This window comes from Sesamum indicum, linkage group LG13, assembly GCF_000512975.1.
Source record: "Sesamum indicum cultivar Zhongzhi No. 13 linkage group LG13, S_indicum_v1.0, whole genome shotgun sequence".
Lineage (NCBI taxonomy): Eukaryota > Viridiplantae > Streptophyta > Magnoliopsida > Lamiales > Pedaliaceae > Sesamum > Sesamum indicum.
In genome coordinates this window covers 985184-1003506 of record NC_026157.1, presented here as the reverse complement: position 1 = coordinate 1003506, position 18323 = coordinate 985184, and the positions used below count along the sequence as shown (strand labels likewise).

At 33.3% G+C, this 18323-nt stretch overlaps 2 protein-coding genes across 2 annotated transcripts in view; one reads left to right on the top strand and one right to left on the bottom strand.

The window, feature by feature from the left end:
• The window catches only part of LOC105176035 (DENN domain and WD repeat-containing protein SCD1), a 32986-nt gene extending 23928 nt beyond the window's left edge, over positions 1–9058 (top strand). The window contains 11 exon segments of the mRNA XM_020698596.1: positions 1–2; positions 4–55; positions 133–332; positions 1136–1200; positions 1611–1734; positions 3305–3486; positions 3629–3700; positions 3776–3936; positions 4059–4100; positions 6270–6478; positions 8679–9058. The exon segment at positions 1–2 is cut by the window's left edge and continues 217 nt beyond it. Coding sequence (XP_020554255.1) covers positions 1–2; positions 4–55; positions 133–332; positions 1136–1200; positions 1611–1734; positions 3305–3486; positions 3629–3700; positions 3776–3936; positions 4059–4100; positions 6270–6478; positions 8679–8774 — 1205 coding nt within the window. The 3' untranslated portion in view covers positions 8775–9058.
• Positions 12156–16279, bottom strand: LOC105176050 (protein PLANT CADMIUM RESISTANCE 6). Its single transcript, XM_011098727.2, has 4 exons — positions 15612–16279; positions 14195–14266; positions 13573–13785; positions 12156–12452 (listed from the first exon to the last, which is right to left on the bottom strand). Exons 1-4 carry the CDS (start codon positions 16144–16146, stop codon positions 12373–12375), a joined length of 900 nt encoding a protein of 299 aa, XP_011097029.1. The 5' UTR covers positions 16147–16279; the 3' UTR covers positions 12156–12372.

Below are 18323 nucleotides of genomic sequence, written 5' to 3'. Positions count from 1 at the left end.
GGGAAAGAGCCTTTCAGTCGTGTGCGTAAATGGACATCTGACAGCGGCAATTTAGGTACATGTCCCTTCTCTAGAATAGAACTGAGCCTAATTGTGTTTTTCTCGGATCATGATGAATTATTGTCGATTCAGCTACAAATGACAATGGATCTCTTCAGAAGCAAGATCTATCTGCAGCAGGGCAGAAGAAAGTGCAAACCAACATCCGCTTGCTGAGAGGTCATACTGGAGCAGTCACTGCTTTACATTGTGTGACAAAAAGGGAAGTGTGGGACCTAGTCGGTGACCGTGAAGACGCAGGATTCTTTATCAGTGGGAGCACAGACTGCACAGTAAGATTTTAGATAAAATAGTAGATCGGAACTTTAGTTTCAAAGCTTGGGACCATTTAGAGACCAGCATAAGACTACTATCGTCATGTTTTTTATTATGCAAAATAATTTTTTCTTCTTTTAGAGATTAAAGCTTCTGTCAAGCACTATATGTGCCCTTTTAGATTTTGAGATCTTTCTGATGAAATTTAGAATTAATAAAAACAGTGTTTTAAATGTTGTCCATGGCGTCCAAAGGGTGGGCAGTTGTACAATCATCTTGACATAATGCTTGTGGGAGTTTTTCCTGCAAGGTGCTTGATGTATGGCTTTTTTGGCCCAAATCGTCTCAAGGCACTTATGCCTTAAAGATGTGTGAATCAAAAAAATGTTTTTTCAGTTTTAGATTGCTAAATGCGAAAATTTTACCAACTTTCTGTAAAGATTAAAATCATAAAAATCACTTCCTTTAGGAATTTTTTTATATATCTCATGATTTGGATGTTTATAAATTATTCTCCTTCATTTTAATATGTTGAGCTGAAAATGTGTACCCTTCTGATTTATTCTATTATATTCATGCATATATGGACTTCTTTTGTCATTATTTTAGCCTACGTTCGAAATACTTGTTTTTCTTGTTATCTAATATTATTTTATACTTTTTAAATATAATATTTCAAAGCTTCTGGTGTATAAGCCCCATACCTTGGGGCATATGTGGTGCCCAAAGATATGTCAAGTGCCTCTCTAAAACCTTTTGCCTTTCGAGATGGAACTAAAATTTACACTATGTTTCATATCATATTTATTAATAAACGCAGGTAAAAATATGGGACCCTAGTCTTCGTGGTTCTGAACTCAGGGCAACTCTGAAGGGGCACACTAGGTATCTGCAAAAGATCTCCTTCTCTCTCTTTCTGTGCCCATCTCCTTTCTCTCTCTGTGTAAGCCTCTATGGTATCTATGTGTTAAGATATGAGATAATATTGTTGTCTTCACATACTTGCAGATTCAATATTCTTGAATGATCAACTAATTTCATTGAGAAATGCTTGGTAATGTATCCACATAGTAAAGCATTTGAAGGCTAATGCGTCAATTATTTCTACTTGTCAGCAGATTTTCAGTAGTTCTCCGTACTTGCTTTACTTATTTTAGGAAGAAGATCAATCATATCATTACCTTATTTTGTAACGACCTCTAATTCCAGTATTATATAATTGGGATTAGTTTGTTCAATAAAACTATGTCGTCATATTTTATTAGTTAACACTAGTTATTGATTTCTCTGTGCAGAACTGTCCGAGCCATAAGCTCTGATAGAGGGAAGGTGGTATCCGGTTCGGATGACCAGTCTGTACTTGTGTGGGATAAACAGACGACTCAGCTTCTAGAAGAGCTGAAGGGCCATGATGCGCAGGTTTGATTGGAGTAGTATTGTTCTGTTGCACTTAAATGGCTTTCCCCCCTTTACTTATGTTGAGTGTATTCTGTGTGTGCTTTGGTAGTTCTAATAATCATTTCACATTAAATGTATAATTTAGAATATAACCATTATAGTACTCTGAGAGGAAGGTCTATCAGATTGAGCTGTTATCTTCGAAAAAATCTGTACAAGTAAAGTAATGGGCTCATTCAGCAAATTTTTCATGTAAAAACCTATACAATGAAAATGCATGATTCCATTGTTCTGGAATCTTCTGCTTAAACTCCAGGTAGTTTACTACTTTACCAGCATATGGTTGATCTATCCATGCAACATTTTAGTTGTGGCAATATGTGCTTATTCTCTTGGTCCCTTGCTGCAAAACAGCTCCAAAGGAATGCAGATGTTGGGTTGTCTTTTCACAATAACAGAAAATAATGTATTCCTTGTCCTGCTGTGATTAGAGTCATTTTTACTTTTTCAATTACTGATGATGCATGCTTCAGTTTGTGGTTTGAATGATTTTTATATCTCTACTTCATCATCTTTTACTCATTACAAAATCTTGTTGTAAAATGCGGAAAGATGGAAACTCTGTCCTCTGAGGATTTGCTAAGTTGCTCAATCCATTGACCGCTAAAATTCATTTTTCTTTTGATTGTTCCTTTTTGTCTTTGGTTGAGTCGTTATGCAGGACAAACATTTAGTATGTATTTAGTATGCTCTAGGCCTGTCAGTGGTCTGTACCTTACTAACCCAGCTCTGAACAGTCCATACAAATCCAGAACCTGATTTGGCATTGGGCTAGGTTAACCATACCTTGATGTTCATCATGCTTTCTTTTGGATCCTGATACATTAACTATACTATGTTTTCAGTGAGGGTACATTGGATTCACACATTGGCAAACTTACAGGACCCTGAACAATACCAGACCTGATCCTGTAAACCAGAATAGATTTAGCTCAGTAACAAAGTTTAGTTGCATGGCCTGTCATAATCCAACAAACCCAATCCATTTAGAACTCTATTTGATTGATCACTTTGGAAAACATACATTTCTGTACCAAAATAAGTCATAAGATCTTAAACATTTTTGTTTCTGACCAAAAATCTGGAATTTCTTTCTCCAATGACCTAAAAGTTGAAGCCTATGAAATTCCACTTGCAGCCAAGACTAACAAGTTGACCTATTTAAGTGCCAGAAGGATTACCTTCAACCAGATTACATTGTCTAGAAAGTTATGGTCTAGTTAGTTAGTGTTGATTGAAGTTTTACTTCTCTCTGACTACTAAGATATGTATGGCTTCCAGAAATTATGTGATGTGTGATAGTACCTTGTTAGCCAGTTTATCTGCAACTTTTAGGTGATAAAGCTGCGTCTTTCCCTTTGATGTAGTGAAACATTTTCTGAGTCACTTCATGCTATGATTAATTTCTTTAATTCAGATTCTAGTTGTTTGCTGAATATTTCTATGCACCTATCTAATCGGTAGGCATATTCGTACTCGTGTTGTCTTGTTGAAGACTCACTTGGCTAATGCTTGTTATGCTCCCTTTTAGGTCAGCATTGTAAGGATGCTCTCAGGCGAGCGTGTACTCACAGCTGCACATGATGGAACTGTGAAGATGTGGGATGTCAGGACAGATACCTGTGTTGCCACCGTAGGCCGATGTTCAAGTGCAGTTCTGTGTATGGAATATGATGACTCCACCGGGATCTTGGCTGCTGGCGGCAGAGATGCGTAAGCCACATAAACTTCTCATATAGACTTTTTGTACATTTATTTGAAGAGAGATAATTGTTATTGTGGCCTCTGCAAATTACCATACTTCTTTATGCCCTCATCTCCCTAAAGCCTGACTTCATCGGACATCCATTTCAAGGGTTGCAAATATTTGGGATATTCGAGCTGGAAGGCAGATGCACAAGCTTTTAGGGCATTCAAAATGGATTAGGTGAGTCATGTTCATTTTAATAAATAATGCTACACCATAATTGTGGTGACTGAGCACACCCTGGCGACAACACAGGTCTATCAGAATGGTTGGGGACACTGTAGTAACAGCTAGTGATGATTGGACTGCACGAATGTGGTCTGTTTCTCGGGGAACATGTGACGCTGTTCTAGCTTGCCATGATGGTCCAGTTCTATGTGTGGAATACTCTATAGCAGATAAAGGAATTATTACAGGTTACAGTCACTTGTCTGCCAGTGGTGGTTTAGTTGGCAATTGTGCCAATCTGATAGCTGCTTAAGTTTGATACTTTATAAGTTTGTGCGCTAACTTTTTCATGTGATTTTCGTAAAATCAGGATCAAATGATGGTCTTCTTCGATTTTGGGAAACTGATGATGGTAAGATTGATAACTTTTTTACATGTGTATAATTCACATGACACGTTTTGAAAACTTGCACCAGCTGCTTTAGACAATGTGGTGTGTAGATCATATAAAATGTTTGTTAATTTTGGACACTCATGGAGAATGTGATGCCTTTACATGGTCTTGCTTGTATTCTCTTATTTTGTTCTCGGAATGATCATGATACATTTTTGTTGTATGCCTGGTTTGTCTTTGGAATTAAGTTCTTCAATAGTTGGGACTAATATGCTTGGTTAGTTCCACCATACTGCCATGCTTGTGAGAAAGTGCAAGCCATTTAACTCGTAAGATGCACTAGTCTGCTACATTGTTCTGGGGCCCGTTCCCCCTAGAATTTGCCCCCAACACAAAGATGGATGCATACAGCTATACATCATATGAATCATGTTTGCCTACTGTTGCATGATTACTTAGCATATTAACACCAGAATCAAACACATCTTTTTCTTTTAATTTTATTTTATTGTTCTGTTTAGTTTTCTTTGTTTAAATTCTTCTGGTGGCCAGTGGTACCAATCTTTTCTTAAGCATGAAAACTTATTAGTAACTCTGACGTTTTCATTTGGGAAAGGTTACCAATTACCTTTCAAAATTTTGAGTCCAGATGAAAGTTATGGAGCATTTAATACCTGCTGCTACTCATAGTAGAGAGCCAGAAGTCTCTTAAGGAATTAGCTCCAAATTCTGTTCTTCAGTGGCACATTTTTACCGAGGGGGGACTCTTTTTTCTGTTTTAAGGGAAACTTGCTGCTCAAAATGGAAAGGGATGTGGCGTTCTGGGATTTCCACTTTTTCTCATGGGTCCCTACCTATACCTATTCTCTATTCAATTCTACGAAATTCTTCTTTTCTTTATTCTGAGGGAACTTAAAGGGATGAGCGCGCTAGAAAAGGTTCATGACATAAATGCTTGTTGGTCATCAAGCTGTTTGTGATAGAAAGTTTTTCTCCCTTGTCAGTTATGCTTCTCTATATATCTTTGTTCTTTGAACCATGAAAGCATCCCTTAGCTTGGAGACCCTAGTGACCCTAGTGAAAAGGTTAGAACTCAGCCAAAAACGTGCATTAGCTTCCAAGATTTTGGAGCTTTTCTTCTTGATTATTCATATGGCGTAACAGTATTCCTTCAAAATTAAATTTCCTGCTGGACATAGCAGTTCCCGCACTCTTAGCCTTCAACCAAATTGAAGCACTTAATCTGCCGGTTGCTCCCTACACTGCATGAGGGGCTCCTAATCCCAATGGGGAGTGAAGATTCCTTTTCAGAAACCTAGAGTCTGGCATTAGCGAAGGTAGCCAAAACTCACATAAGTGCCACTAGAATATAGAATAGACTCAGTATGGAAATCCCAAGTCCTTGTAGTGGACATTCATATTGTTGAAAGTGCTGCCAAACAGGGCAAAAATTCCTCCAGCTCTTTTTCGTTTTGGAAATGACAAACATACATGACATTCTAGCAATTTAGTCATGTATTTGATTCCCAGGCCTTCTTGAAGAGGAGCAATTAATGCCTGTTAACACATTTTGGTTTCACCTGAGAAAGATATTTCATTAAGATACAAATACGAGGTGCATTTGTTTGCATGTTAACATATTCATACATTACCTGTATCTTGCTATGATGTACTTTCTTCCTTAATCTTTGAACAAGCTTACAATTGTATGGTGCTACATTTCTGTAGGGAATGTGTAGAAAAATATGATGTGTCTTGAATGTATAGACACTTTCCAAGAAAGTATGGAAAATTTCTTTTTATCCTCCTTCACTTTATGCTGCAAGATTGAGTAATTTGTTGACTTTAAGAGAAGAATGGCATATAGTTTACTCTTATTTGGTTCTGTTTTCTCTTACATCTTACTGGTTTATTTACAGATTTAAACTTGAAATAGATTATTATAACTGTTGCGTTGTGAAATTTCACGAGTGCCTCCTGCTCAATAGTTAACTTCTTTTAAAATATTTTTCATAATAAAGTAAACTATTAATTGCCTTTTGACCTACCTATCCCAATGTTTGTTAGAACTGAAAGTTTCCTCTCAACTCTACTGCGCCTAATGTTTCTAAATATTCTCTTCAAAATATAGGGCTTTGACATTTGAAGCGTTAATCCATGTGATTTAATAGTCTTCCATATTTGTAGGTGGTATAAGATGCGTCAAGAATGTCACCATTCATAATGCTTCCATATTGTCTATAAATGCGGGCGAACACTGGTTGGGTATAGGAGCAGCTGATAATTCAATGTCCCTCTTCCACCGCCCTCAGGAAAGACTTGGTGGACTCTCTGCTACTGGTTCCAAGATGGCTGGATGGCAACTCTACAGGACTCCCCAAAAATCAGTTGCTATGGTGAGGTTCTTCCACCCTATTCACTAATATTTGTTGTGTTCTGAAGCCATTCAGCTTTAATTATGATCCATATGTTCTTAATATAAATGGCTAACTGCGGACATACACACTTTACTTCTAGCTATACTAAGAGTTTATCTTTTCTCCTTGTGAGCTTCAACCACCTTTTATCTAAGCTCAAATTCTTTGCCTAGATAACCATGAAGATTTGATCAACTTGTTAGTGATTAGCGGTGAAAATCATTGTATTCTGAAATACTAATTCTCCTTCATTTCACAGTGGATTTACTTGAAGGTCTTAAGTAATCAATAAACTAAATTACAGTTCTGTATAATTGGTGAGAAAAGATAAATATATTAAGGTAATTCTCAAATGCATGTAATTTCCCTCATGGATTTGATGCCCTTTCATTTGAGAATGATTAACCATTATGTATAATGGAAAACTTGTGATTTTGAAAACGTGAGGCTTTGAGTTGCATACTTTTTAAGCATAGATACTGAAAAATTAAAATGTTCTAATGAAACATACGGGGATTTTGGAAACACTTTGAGCATGTCAAAGATGCAGACAAGAACAAGGTTCTTCAAGAGTGTGTTATCTTACTACAGTACAACATATTTGTTACTCCTGTTCTGCAAAATCATTGATTAGTGATGAGTTTATGGGTTTTAAAGCATGATTGAATGATTGAAAAACTTTTGTATTCTATGATTGATATATATATCTTGACTAGACAATTCATTTTATTTTCCTGGTTGATATTTTCTGACTCAGTTAAACATAACTATCTTCTGAGATTGTTTGAGCATGTACAGCTATGGCTGTTCAATGCTCTATTTGGCAATATTTATAGAAATGTTTGGTAAAACCTAGAAGGACATGAACTAAATCACATGAAAAGGTGGCTGAACAGATGTTCCAAAGTTGATCTGAACTGGTCCTATCTTATGTTTTGGAAGTGAATTGATATATGACTAATAGGAATACAGGAAACAAAATTCTGCTCCTTATAAAATGGGTGCTTCAAAATTCCAAAATCTATAATCTTGTTTTCGACTTTAATAATCGTTTGCAGGTATACCTGCATTTGTCTTAATTTATTTAAAGGCCACTATGTCCCACGGAATGTCTGTCTGCTCAATACTTTAGCCAATATATTAAAAGGCAGCAGCATATATGCTGACACGTGAATGTCAAATATAACAATTATTAGCAAATAAATCAGAAGTATGGGTTTCAAGATGCAACTCAAAGCACTACTTCATGCTTGAAGAATCACAGAAACCTTGTGTTGCTTCTTTTTGTTGTCTTTTAATATCTTCAAGGACTAACAATTCATTTAGGCTAAATTTTGATTGATGGATTTTGAATTGAGGGAAGGATTGGAGAAATGATTAAAATGACTCAATATTAGAACTTAAAATCCATTAATGTCGAACAAAACATAATTCAAATTATTTGGAATTATGTGAACAAATTGAAAGGATTTGTTATTGGTGATTGAAATCCTTAACTTCAAATTCGTTGATTCAAATGTAACCTTAAGGAACCTTATAGCTAGAATTTGGACCGAAACAGTAGATGGAAAGAAAGAATTTGGTCATGCACATGGTTGCCATTTGACTAAAATTCATATGGCCCTTTAATCATTAGGCATTTAACTAAATTTTGTTGGGCATATCATTCGTAATTCTGCTATGGTTCTGGTTTTTTTATTTTTATTTTTTTAACCCATCATGCAGCCACCACACACGCTCATATTAGTTTTGAACCTAATATCTTAACAACGAAATATTGAGCCCCAAACCATTGGGGTGTCCTCTAAGGAATGTTCCTACTGTTCTTTTGAGATATTTTCAGAGAATAGCAGATAAGGAATTATGTAGCTGAACAATGTCTCGAAAATACTTTCAGAGGAGAACACTTACCACTACATGCACTATTTATGAGCAGCCAACATCGATTGATATTGTTCACCAGCTATGCCAAATTTTGCTGATAATATATATATATATATAGCCCCATTTCCAGGTCATTGCTTTCAACCTGATCGCAACGACCTCCACTCAGTGACAGCCACCTGGCTCTTACTGAAATTCGCCACATAAAGAGTTCTAATTTTGCTACTTTCTCCAGTTTTAGTATTTTTTGTCATGCGACTAATTGATAGTTTGGCAATTCTGACGATGGTTTCAGGTCCGATGCGTGGCTTCTGACCTCGAAAGGAAGAGGATCTGTACCGGGGGACGTAATGGGATGCTTAGGTTGTGGGACGCAACTATTAACATTTAAGTTTTTGTTTTCGTTTAAGTTTTGCTGTAACTTGAGACATGCTTGTTGGGATACATCTTCTCCACTGAGTTTGTTATGCCATATTCTTTTGCGATCTGATCGATACGAATTGGTAAAGAAATGGCAGGTGCAGTGTGAGAGGTAGCGTGTGAGCTTTTTCATTGCGGACAAAGTTTCTTCGCAAACCATTTTTACTTCCCTTGATTACTTCAAGGCGTCCCTTTGTAATTAAACATAACTTTGTGCTGTATACAACTTCAAAAACTTTTATGCTTTGTATGCTACCAGAAAGCTTGTCACGGAGTGGTTCTATGGCTGATCATCAAATTTAGGAATCGTCCAAATCATTCCAACCAAATTAAGGTAGCTTATTGTGGTTAGTAATGTGCATTTATTTTCCACATTCTAATCTCTCTAGTGTTATATTTTAGAATGTGTCTGGTGGCTGCGATGAAAATCTAATCTTTGCAACTGAAAATTCTCAGTTTGTATTTGTTAGTTATTATCTTCGATGATCTGGTATTAGAACAAATTACTAAAAAAGTAATATATAATATAGAAAGTAAATTTATTATTAAAATAAAATTAATAAGTCAGACTGCTTTTTTTTGTTTTTTATTAAGAAATTTTGTTTAATAAAATTGATCATATTCTATTTATAGTTTATGTCTTGGCCATTTACTATGTTTCGAATTTTATTTATTTTTATTATATTATTTCTGTGATGATATGTTTTTATAATTTAATATGTTAAATATTATTTTAATAAATATATATGTATTAATATTATATATATATATATAAAATAATATTTTTGTTGATTATATCACAAGAGGCGCATGTAGTACACAGCTGGATCTAAAGGGTATTGTTTTATTTTTAATAACACAGGGGATAAATTGCTCGTTTTTTTCAACACGGGTAATTGCATTTTTCTCAATTTTAATCAATCGGACATCCGTTGCATTAGTATTTATATCGTGAGGTCCTATAACTATAGAAATATGTCAAGATCAAGATACTATTTACATTCTTCATTAACATTTAAATTTGAAATATTTGCAAACAAAAGTAATTGTATGCCTTTATTCTCAATTTTTAATTCCATATATTTTGTGTGATTTCTTGATCTTCTTAATATGAATGTAATTGGTATTATTTATTTCTTATTTAATATTATATGGTGTTTTTATAAATATAGAAGATTTTGAGCTAAATTTATTTAAAACATCTTATGAGTTTTTACATATATTACTTAATAACTGACCCTGTGATATATTTCGATTTAAAAAAGTTAAGTGTAAATCTTCTTAAATTATTCATTGGTGCATTTTGAATTTATGTACTGGCTATGCTTACGAATTATTACTTCTTCTTAAAATAATTAATTATAGTTTTATTTTCATTAATTATTTCGTTTTTCAATTGAGAAGTCCATTTCCCTCCAAAAGGCAGAGTGGCAATATCAGAATGCATCCTAGAATAAGAGGGAACGACACCAACTAGTCCGAAAAGCCCAGAGTGCAACTCAATTTCATTGCAAATGAGATTTAATCCAGTTGTTGAAGTTGAGGCCCCATAAGTTTAGAAGTTATGGCTTCGAATTCCGTCTCATGCGTAGGATGTTGTGTCGACTGAATAGTAGGTGTTATTTCTACTGTAATAGTAGGTGTTGATATGTAGGGGTATGCATAATAGATTTAACCGGCCGAACCGTACCGAACCGAAATTTTCGACAATCAAATTGAATTTTTTATTTCAAATTATATTGCATTTCTTTTTACAGATCATGTTTACAAAGATTATATTATTTATTTTATTTAAGCGAATATTGTACTTTTAGCATATATATATATTAGATGGAATAGAAAATGCATTATAAATTTAGTATAAAAAATTCAATCTACCCTGTAGATTGAATAATCTATTCAAAATTATACTGTAATTTTTATATTATTTAATATATACACGTTATTATATTATTTATTTTATTTTAAAAAATATTTTATACACATAATGTGTATATATATTAAATGAAATAGACCAAATAACAAAGATCTAAAAATAGAAAATCCACACTCTATTAGGAACACAGTTTCAGTATTGACTTTGAGCCAATTTGCACGAGGTGTCCTTTTTTCGATGCACTAACATAATAGGAAAAAATGTAATTTTGGTCCATTTTTTAGACGCTCTGGTAATTTTAGTTCAAATTCAATTCAAAATAGCGAATCAGGATAATAATTTTCAAGAAGTGGCATCTTATGGACAAAATGCCCTAATTTTGTTGGAATTGTGCATTTGATCACATAAATTTGGGAATTTCTCCAAAATTCGGTGAGTTAGTTTTCATGAAAGTAATTTTCAGCGGGTGTTTACGTAACAAAGGTGGCGTGTTTTAAAAAATCATGTAAAAAATACTTCCACATAACTAATTCCCCAGATTTTGTTGAAATTCCCAAATTTATGTGGTCACATGTGCATCATGTGCACGATTCCAGCAAAATTAGGGCATATTGTCCTTAAATTACCATTTTTTGAAAATTATTATACTAATTCAATATTTTGAATTGGACTTGAGCTAAAATAGTTACCGCCCCTAGAAGCTGGACTAAAATTGTATTTTTTCCCAACATAATACTTCAAAACGATTTTTTTTTTTTTTTAAAGAAAAAGGCTCTTGCAAACTGCAAAATCATCTGAAAATAAATAATGTAACACCATACATTTTTACAGGCTCTTACAAATGAGTAAATTATTTTTCTATAAAAAGATATAATAATTTATATCTTAGTATTTTTTAAATGCAATAATTTATCCCATTTTTTTTTATTTTTAATAAAATAAAGTAATTTACTTCTCTATTAAAGGAGATAATTAAGTTATTTTATTGTAAATAATATAGGGGATAAATTTCTTTTTTTTTTATAAATAAATAATTTATTTATTTTTAATATCACATATGATAAATTGCATTAAATCCTTAAGCGGTGTGATTACTTCAAGTACTGAAGTCTCTTCCAAATTGAATTTTAGTTGAGCTTTATATATTTTCAAAAGCCCACATTAATATTATAAAAAAAAAAAGAAAATCATTACTGTGACAAAATAAAAATTCCAATCACACTTAATACATACAATTAATTAATAACAATATTAAAAGTGTCATTTAATTTATTTAGCGCTAATTTTCTCAATTTTGGTTTTAATTATAATTAAAGAGAAAAATGCAAGAAACCCCCTTGTGATATCACAAATAAGCAAATTACCCCATTATGAAAAATAAATAAATAGCGATTTACCTCCCTATATTTTTTAAAATACAACAATCTACCCCCTAATGATTTTTAAAAATGAAGCAATTTACCTCCCTGTATAAAGAGGTAATTAATTGCTTCATTTTAAAAAGTACAAAAGGGTAAATTGGTATATTTTTTTCATAGGGAGTAATGTGCTCATTTTCAATATCACATGAACGTAAATTGCTATTCACAGCAACACAAGAACAATTCATGAATAACCAAACACAATAAGTAGGTAGAAAGGGAGAAGTTGAGGTGAATTAGAAGGCAATAACTCCATTTATAATGTCAGCTCATCACTGCATCATCCTTTGCCCCATGGGAGCTGTCATACCATACTGCTGCTGTTGCTGCCTCGCCACATTACCTACCCACCCTAACAATCACAATAACAAACAACAATGCCTTAATTAATCATTATTGTTGTTATAATATAAATAATATTATCATATTATAATTTTTGAAATTAAGATCATATAGTATTGTTCTTAAATATATATATATATATATATATTTTAATATTTTAGAGACTCTAATTAGTTGGGTCTGGTGACGCGAACAAATCCGAGCTGTTGAGTTTTTTGCCCGAGAAACTCTTGATGGATAATAGGGTTTCGATTATTGACAAATCCTATCGGGACTGGATTCATTCTCATTTCTAAGTTAAATTTCGCTTGTTATGTAAGTTGATTATTTTTGTTCTGAATCCTATTAAATATATGCGTATGGTCTACAAAAAAATAAATAAATGAAATAAATGATATAGTCTTAAATATATGTGGCGCCGTGTATGTGTTAAAAATAATTAAAAAAAATCTGAAATAAAGGATTTGTTCAATTTACGCTTCTCAAAATTAAATTTTCTACTCAATTTTCTCAAAGTATTATTCATGTATCGGTTGAATGCAAATATTTAGACTTACCCAAACTTGTTTATATTTCAGTTTTGTATTTAACTCGTATTCGTGCAATATATTATAAGTATTATATGTGTGTATATGTTTAATTAAGATGTTTTCTTATATATACACTTAATATTAATTATCAACATGCCATAAATATAGGAATGAATTATAAAATGTATGATTAATTATATTTAGACCCTCTATAAAAATATGAAATTACACTTTTTTTTAAAAATATTTTGAAATTATACTTACACCCCCTCCAAAATTCTTCGTTTACACCTAACCCCCTTCCGTTATAATTTGGACGAAAACTATTAACGTTAACAAAATGTTTATATAATTTTTTAATTTTACCCCTCATTTAATATTTTCATGTATGTTTTTGTATTTTTAAAGGGATAAAATTAGTATATATATATATATATGGAGTGATGTTAATATCAATACATTTTTTCTCTTAACCTGATTAAAATAAATGTTATTTTGCATAAAGATTTAAATTTTGAAATAGTTGTTAATAGGCATATATATCATCATGTAAGTGCGATTCTAAAAAGTGTTAGTTGGGTGGAGGAGAGAAAAACCTACCGATAGAAGGGTCAAGACCCCTGTCCTGAAGCTCTCTATACTCTTGACAAAGAGCACAACACTCGCAAAAGCAGTGAACAAGCCAGTCTGGGGCGGGCGATTCAATCAGTCCGAACCGACTCCGCATCTTGCTCCGGTACGTGCACGACATTATGCACGGTATCGCTAGGCAACACGCGATCAGCCCGTATAGCATCCCGCTCGTCCCACAAGCTACGGACACACAAAGGGATACATATATATATACATGCATTTAGGGGATCGTTTTGGCATATTATGAACATGTATAGAAAATATATAAAGGAATTAAGTTACAGAGTAAAATATTTGCATATGGTTCGAAAAATTCACATACGCCTACGATTACTGAAGATCAGTTTTCTTAGCTAGCTAGAATAGTTTTGTGTAAAGTTATGATAAAAATCCACACGTCGACTATTTATACTAGGCCATCTGTAAAATATTGAAAAATTACAATTTTTATTCCTAGTATGTGTAGTAGATGAGTTTGAATATATTGTTAGGACAGACTTCGCACACCAATAATACAGTACTCACACTCAGACATATCCTACATAGAAATTAATTCATGCATGTACGTTTAAGTTGTAGGTGGACTTACAGGTACTGCCCGAGTCCACAATCTCTGCAATTTGGCCAAACGTTACGCATGGGAAGAACATTGTGATGATAGCTGAAATTGATGAATAATACATCAGTAAGTTATAATCACACAAAAATAATATACATATATATATAGGGGTAAAATAGCAATTTATCCCCTTGTGATATTGAAAATAAGCACATTACCTTCTTATGAAAAAATTATAGCAATTTACCCTACTGTACTTTTTTTAAAATAAAGCAATTTACCTCCTTATACCGAGAGATAAATTGCTTCATTTTAAAAATTATAGGGGGGCTAAATTATTGTGTTTTAAAAAATATAGGGAGATGAATTGCTATTTATTTTTTTATAAGAGGGTAATTTGCTCATTTGCAATATCACAAGAGAGTTGCTTGCATTTTTCCTTATATATATATATATATATATATATTATATATAAATAAGTTTGTAGTAGCAAAACAACATCAAGTATAATTATAGTATAAGGAACCCTTGTTATGGTAAGAACATGAAAACTCTGAAAATGTGTCTGATTCTTCCGAAGTAATTAGATGGATCATTGCTCTAGCTGGACTTTAAAATCAGATTCAATATTCTATTTTAAATCATTCTTTTAGTCCATTTAATATATACATAGATGTTGAGTGCATAATTTTGTTCAAGTAATAAAGATACCTGTATTCTTTAACGATATTTACATTCTCTTCGCCTGAGATTTGGTGTAATTACATATAAATTTTTTATAATTTAAAAAATTACATCTAGCATCTTGAAATTTGCTTCCATCTAATAAATAAGTTTATCCGTTAGTTAAAATTCACCGAATTTCCTTATATTAACAACAACAAAAAATAGAAAAAATCTATATTTACCTCCAGACTTTGAATTATTGCAAGTCAAATAAGTTTTTGGTCATGCACGAATTGATTTTCATAATTTAGTACTATAACTATAAAAAATTGATATTTTTTTTCCCTTTTTTGCTAGAAACGCAGATGGTCTTTAAAATTGGGGCTTTCTGACCAAATGAAACTGAAATTATTAAATTTTCAAAATTACAGAATTAAATCGTAAAAGTCTTTTCGTGCTGAACCAAAATTGTCCCCCCCTAAAATTATAGGGTGAAAATTACAATTTTCCATTTTTCAAACGTTGTCATTTTCTTTTAGGTAGTTCATAAAGACAATACGATTCCTAAACTTTTAAAAGAAATGCAAGACAAACTTTTAAAAGACTTTCACAGTCACTTTGCGACGGTTTTGCGAAAAACATTACCACAGTCTATATCCGTCCCAATAGATTGTTTGTGTATTTTCACTCAGGATAAACATGTCATTAACCCGTTAAAACACATAAAACGTAATAGAAAGAAACGAGAAGCGAAATAGTTTGAAGAAGAAGACGCGATTACCATTTTGCGGGTTTTTCATACAATCAAAGAGATCACTCCTCCAAGCCTGAGTCGGAAGCTGAGGATGAATGAAGGGGGAAGGTGATGGCATTGCAGCAGGACGCCCCATCGGCACCCCTCCAACAGCTTGCCCAAAAGGCTGCTGCGGCGGTGGAAACTGCACTCCCCCAACATTATGTTGCTGGTGGAAGAGTTGATCACTAGTTTGCGCAGGAGGAAAAGGCCGCGGTGTCTCATCTTGATCGGGAGGAGGAGGGAAAGATTGAGGTTCGTCTTGTGGAGGGGGGAATGCATGTGGCAGCTCGTCGTCTCTTGGCTTCTTCGTCGGTAGTGGCTTAACGTAAGCATCGTGGTTTGGCCTATTCGTCACCGAATCTTGTGGCTTCTGATAATCACTGGGTGGAGCATAAAGATCTTGGCCTTCGTCATCATGAGGAGGAGCATCGTCGATAGTCTCTGGGCCCTGAATTTGATGGAGTTCTTGAAACTGAAGTCCTTGGTGGTATTGAGAAGCATTCGTGTCGACACGTCCCATGTTCGACTGCTTGTGCCGTGTATTTGAATATACTGAATGATGTAATTAATCTCGATTGGGTTTACTAAGAAGAGGGGAGGCGGGCAGGGTCATGCAATCAAGATGATCGAGCCTTTCTTATTCTTAGTGTGAGAATCAGAAAATGAAAGGCTGTCATGATTTGTATTATATGTTGGCAGTTTTGGAAGACTTTGGGTTGGCCACCATGATAGGCACAAGTGGGAGAAAAGATACTGAATTTCCATGTTTTATTGAAATATTACTATATCTTTTATTATATTTATGTATATTATTTTTGAAAAATAAAATAAATTATATAATTAAAAAAATAACAAATGCGATTATATGATGCTGAAAATAGTTAGTGAACTCATTAAAAGTTCAAACATCGTACTTTTATTTTTTTATTAAGTTCTTACAAAAATTTTCTGCCTATTAATATTTTTATAAAAAAATAAAATTTGTAATTTCAGATTGCATGTATTATTTAAATCAAATTAAAAACGATAAAAAAATTTGTAATGAGAGGGCAATTCAAAATCCCCAAGTTTTAAGTCAATGTGTAGTTGGAATAAATAATGGAAAAGTTGCAATGGACTTAGTCGTATGCAGACATGGAGTTGACTTTGTTAGTACAAGAAACTAATGATAGGAGTGAGATATACGTAGGAAAGTGAGTGTTCAGAAAGGTTGACTTTGACTCCAGCAAAGTTGACTTTAATTATCTCATGAGCTGGCGCCGAAACTAGTGGTCTGCCAGCTTCACAAATTTATGCTGGAATTATGGGTTCAATGCGTTGTATAGGATCCTCTATTTTATTTTCCTATTTCTTCTCCCGTTGCTTCTCTGGATAATTGTCATGTGGACAATTAAAAATATTTAATAATAATTTTAATGTTGTCGCTAATTATATATATTTAGTGACGAAAAGTATTGTCTTATCACAATAATAAATTTTAAAATTTTACTGGAGATAATTATTTTGTAAAAGTTATAGTTAGTTTCTAATAATAATTATAATTAGTTTCAAATATTTTTATTAATCACTTATTTTAATTCTTGTTTGATTTTTAATTTGAATTGGATTGGCATTAGAAACATTCATAATGTGATCATTTTTTTTTGTAGGGGTATTGAATAGACAGACACAGGGAATATTAGGGAATGACATTTTAAGGATTGGATTTATAAGAGGTTGACAATTAAATACCAATAATTTATTAATTTGATGCAACTTCAGACTCTCTCTCTCTCTCTCTATTTTTTTTTTTTTTATCGTGTCATCAGTTAATGTGTATTAATACACATAATACAAAATCTCAAATTAATTTTATATAGTTTCACTTTTTTTCCATGTTAGTTCTTACGTGCACATAAAAAAAAAAAATGCTCACTCAGCAAAAATCGCCCAAAAAAAGCTCTAATTTTGTCCACATAAGCAAATTTCGGTCACTTTAAAAATTCGGTAGTCGGAGTCCTACAATTGCAAAAAAAATAAAAAATAAAAAATAATTCTGGGGTACCTTTTGTCACCCCTATATTTAGGGTCCTTGTTTGTTACTCCTCTTAATACACGGGACAGTAAATGCAATTAAATCGAAGATGACCTATAATTAGGTTTCCATTGCTGCGTAGCTAAGTAGTGATTCTGAAAAAACCTTGCTACCACGAGAAAGTAATCTTCTGGGAAGTGAACTCAACAACATTAAAGCCCAACCCTGAATCTGCTACCACTACTGCATGTTGTGTTTGCCGTATGCGCTAAAGGTAGGTAGCCATGTTACTGTAGGAAATCTCTATGCCCACTGTTTCTTCTACAAGAGCTTGTTTCTATGGCCTACGAATTTGAGCTAGTGTTGGACAGAGTTCACATTGGGTGATGCGGCATTTTGCTTCTGTGTAGCACCCATCAGGAGGTCTTCTGGATTTTCTTCGAAATTATTTAGCCATGTCGAAAAGTATATATGTTGTGATGACTGAAACTTTTGTAGGAAGCTGGTGATTTTGTATGAGAATCAGAATATCATTCTTGAAACCTCCAATTTTACCTTATTTGATGAGTTATAGGATCCAGGAAGTGGTATATTTGGTTCCAGTGCTCGAGTTGCTCTCTTTATTTTCTCTGTTTTGTGACGGTGCTAGGAGTGGATCTGGTGGTTTGGGTGATGGTTGTGAG

Coding starts and splice junctions, on each gene's coding strand:
- LOC105176050 (XM_011098727.2), bottom strand. CDS start 16,146: ATGGGACGTGTCGACACGAATGCTTCTCAATACCACCAAGGACTTCAG. Junction 14,267..15,611: donor TATGAAAAACCCGCAAAATG/GTAATCGCGTCT, acceptor CATCAATTTCAG/CTATCATCACAATGTTCTTC. Junction 12,453..13,572: donor GGGTCTTGACCCTTCTATCG/GTAGGTTTTTCT, acceptor TGTGATTGTTAG/GGTGGGTAGGTAATGTGGCG.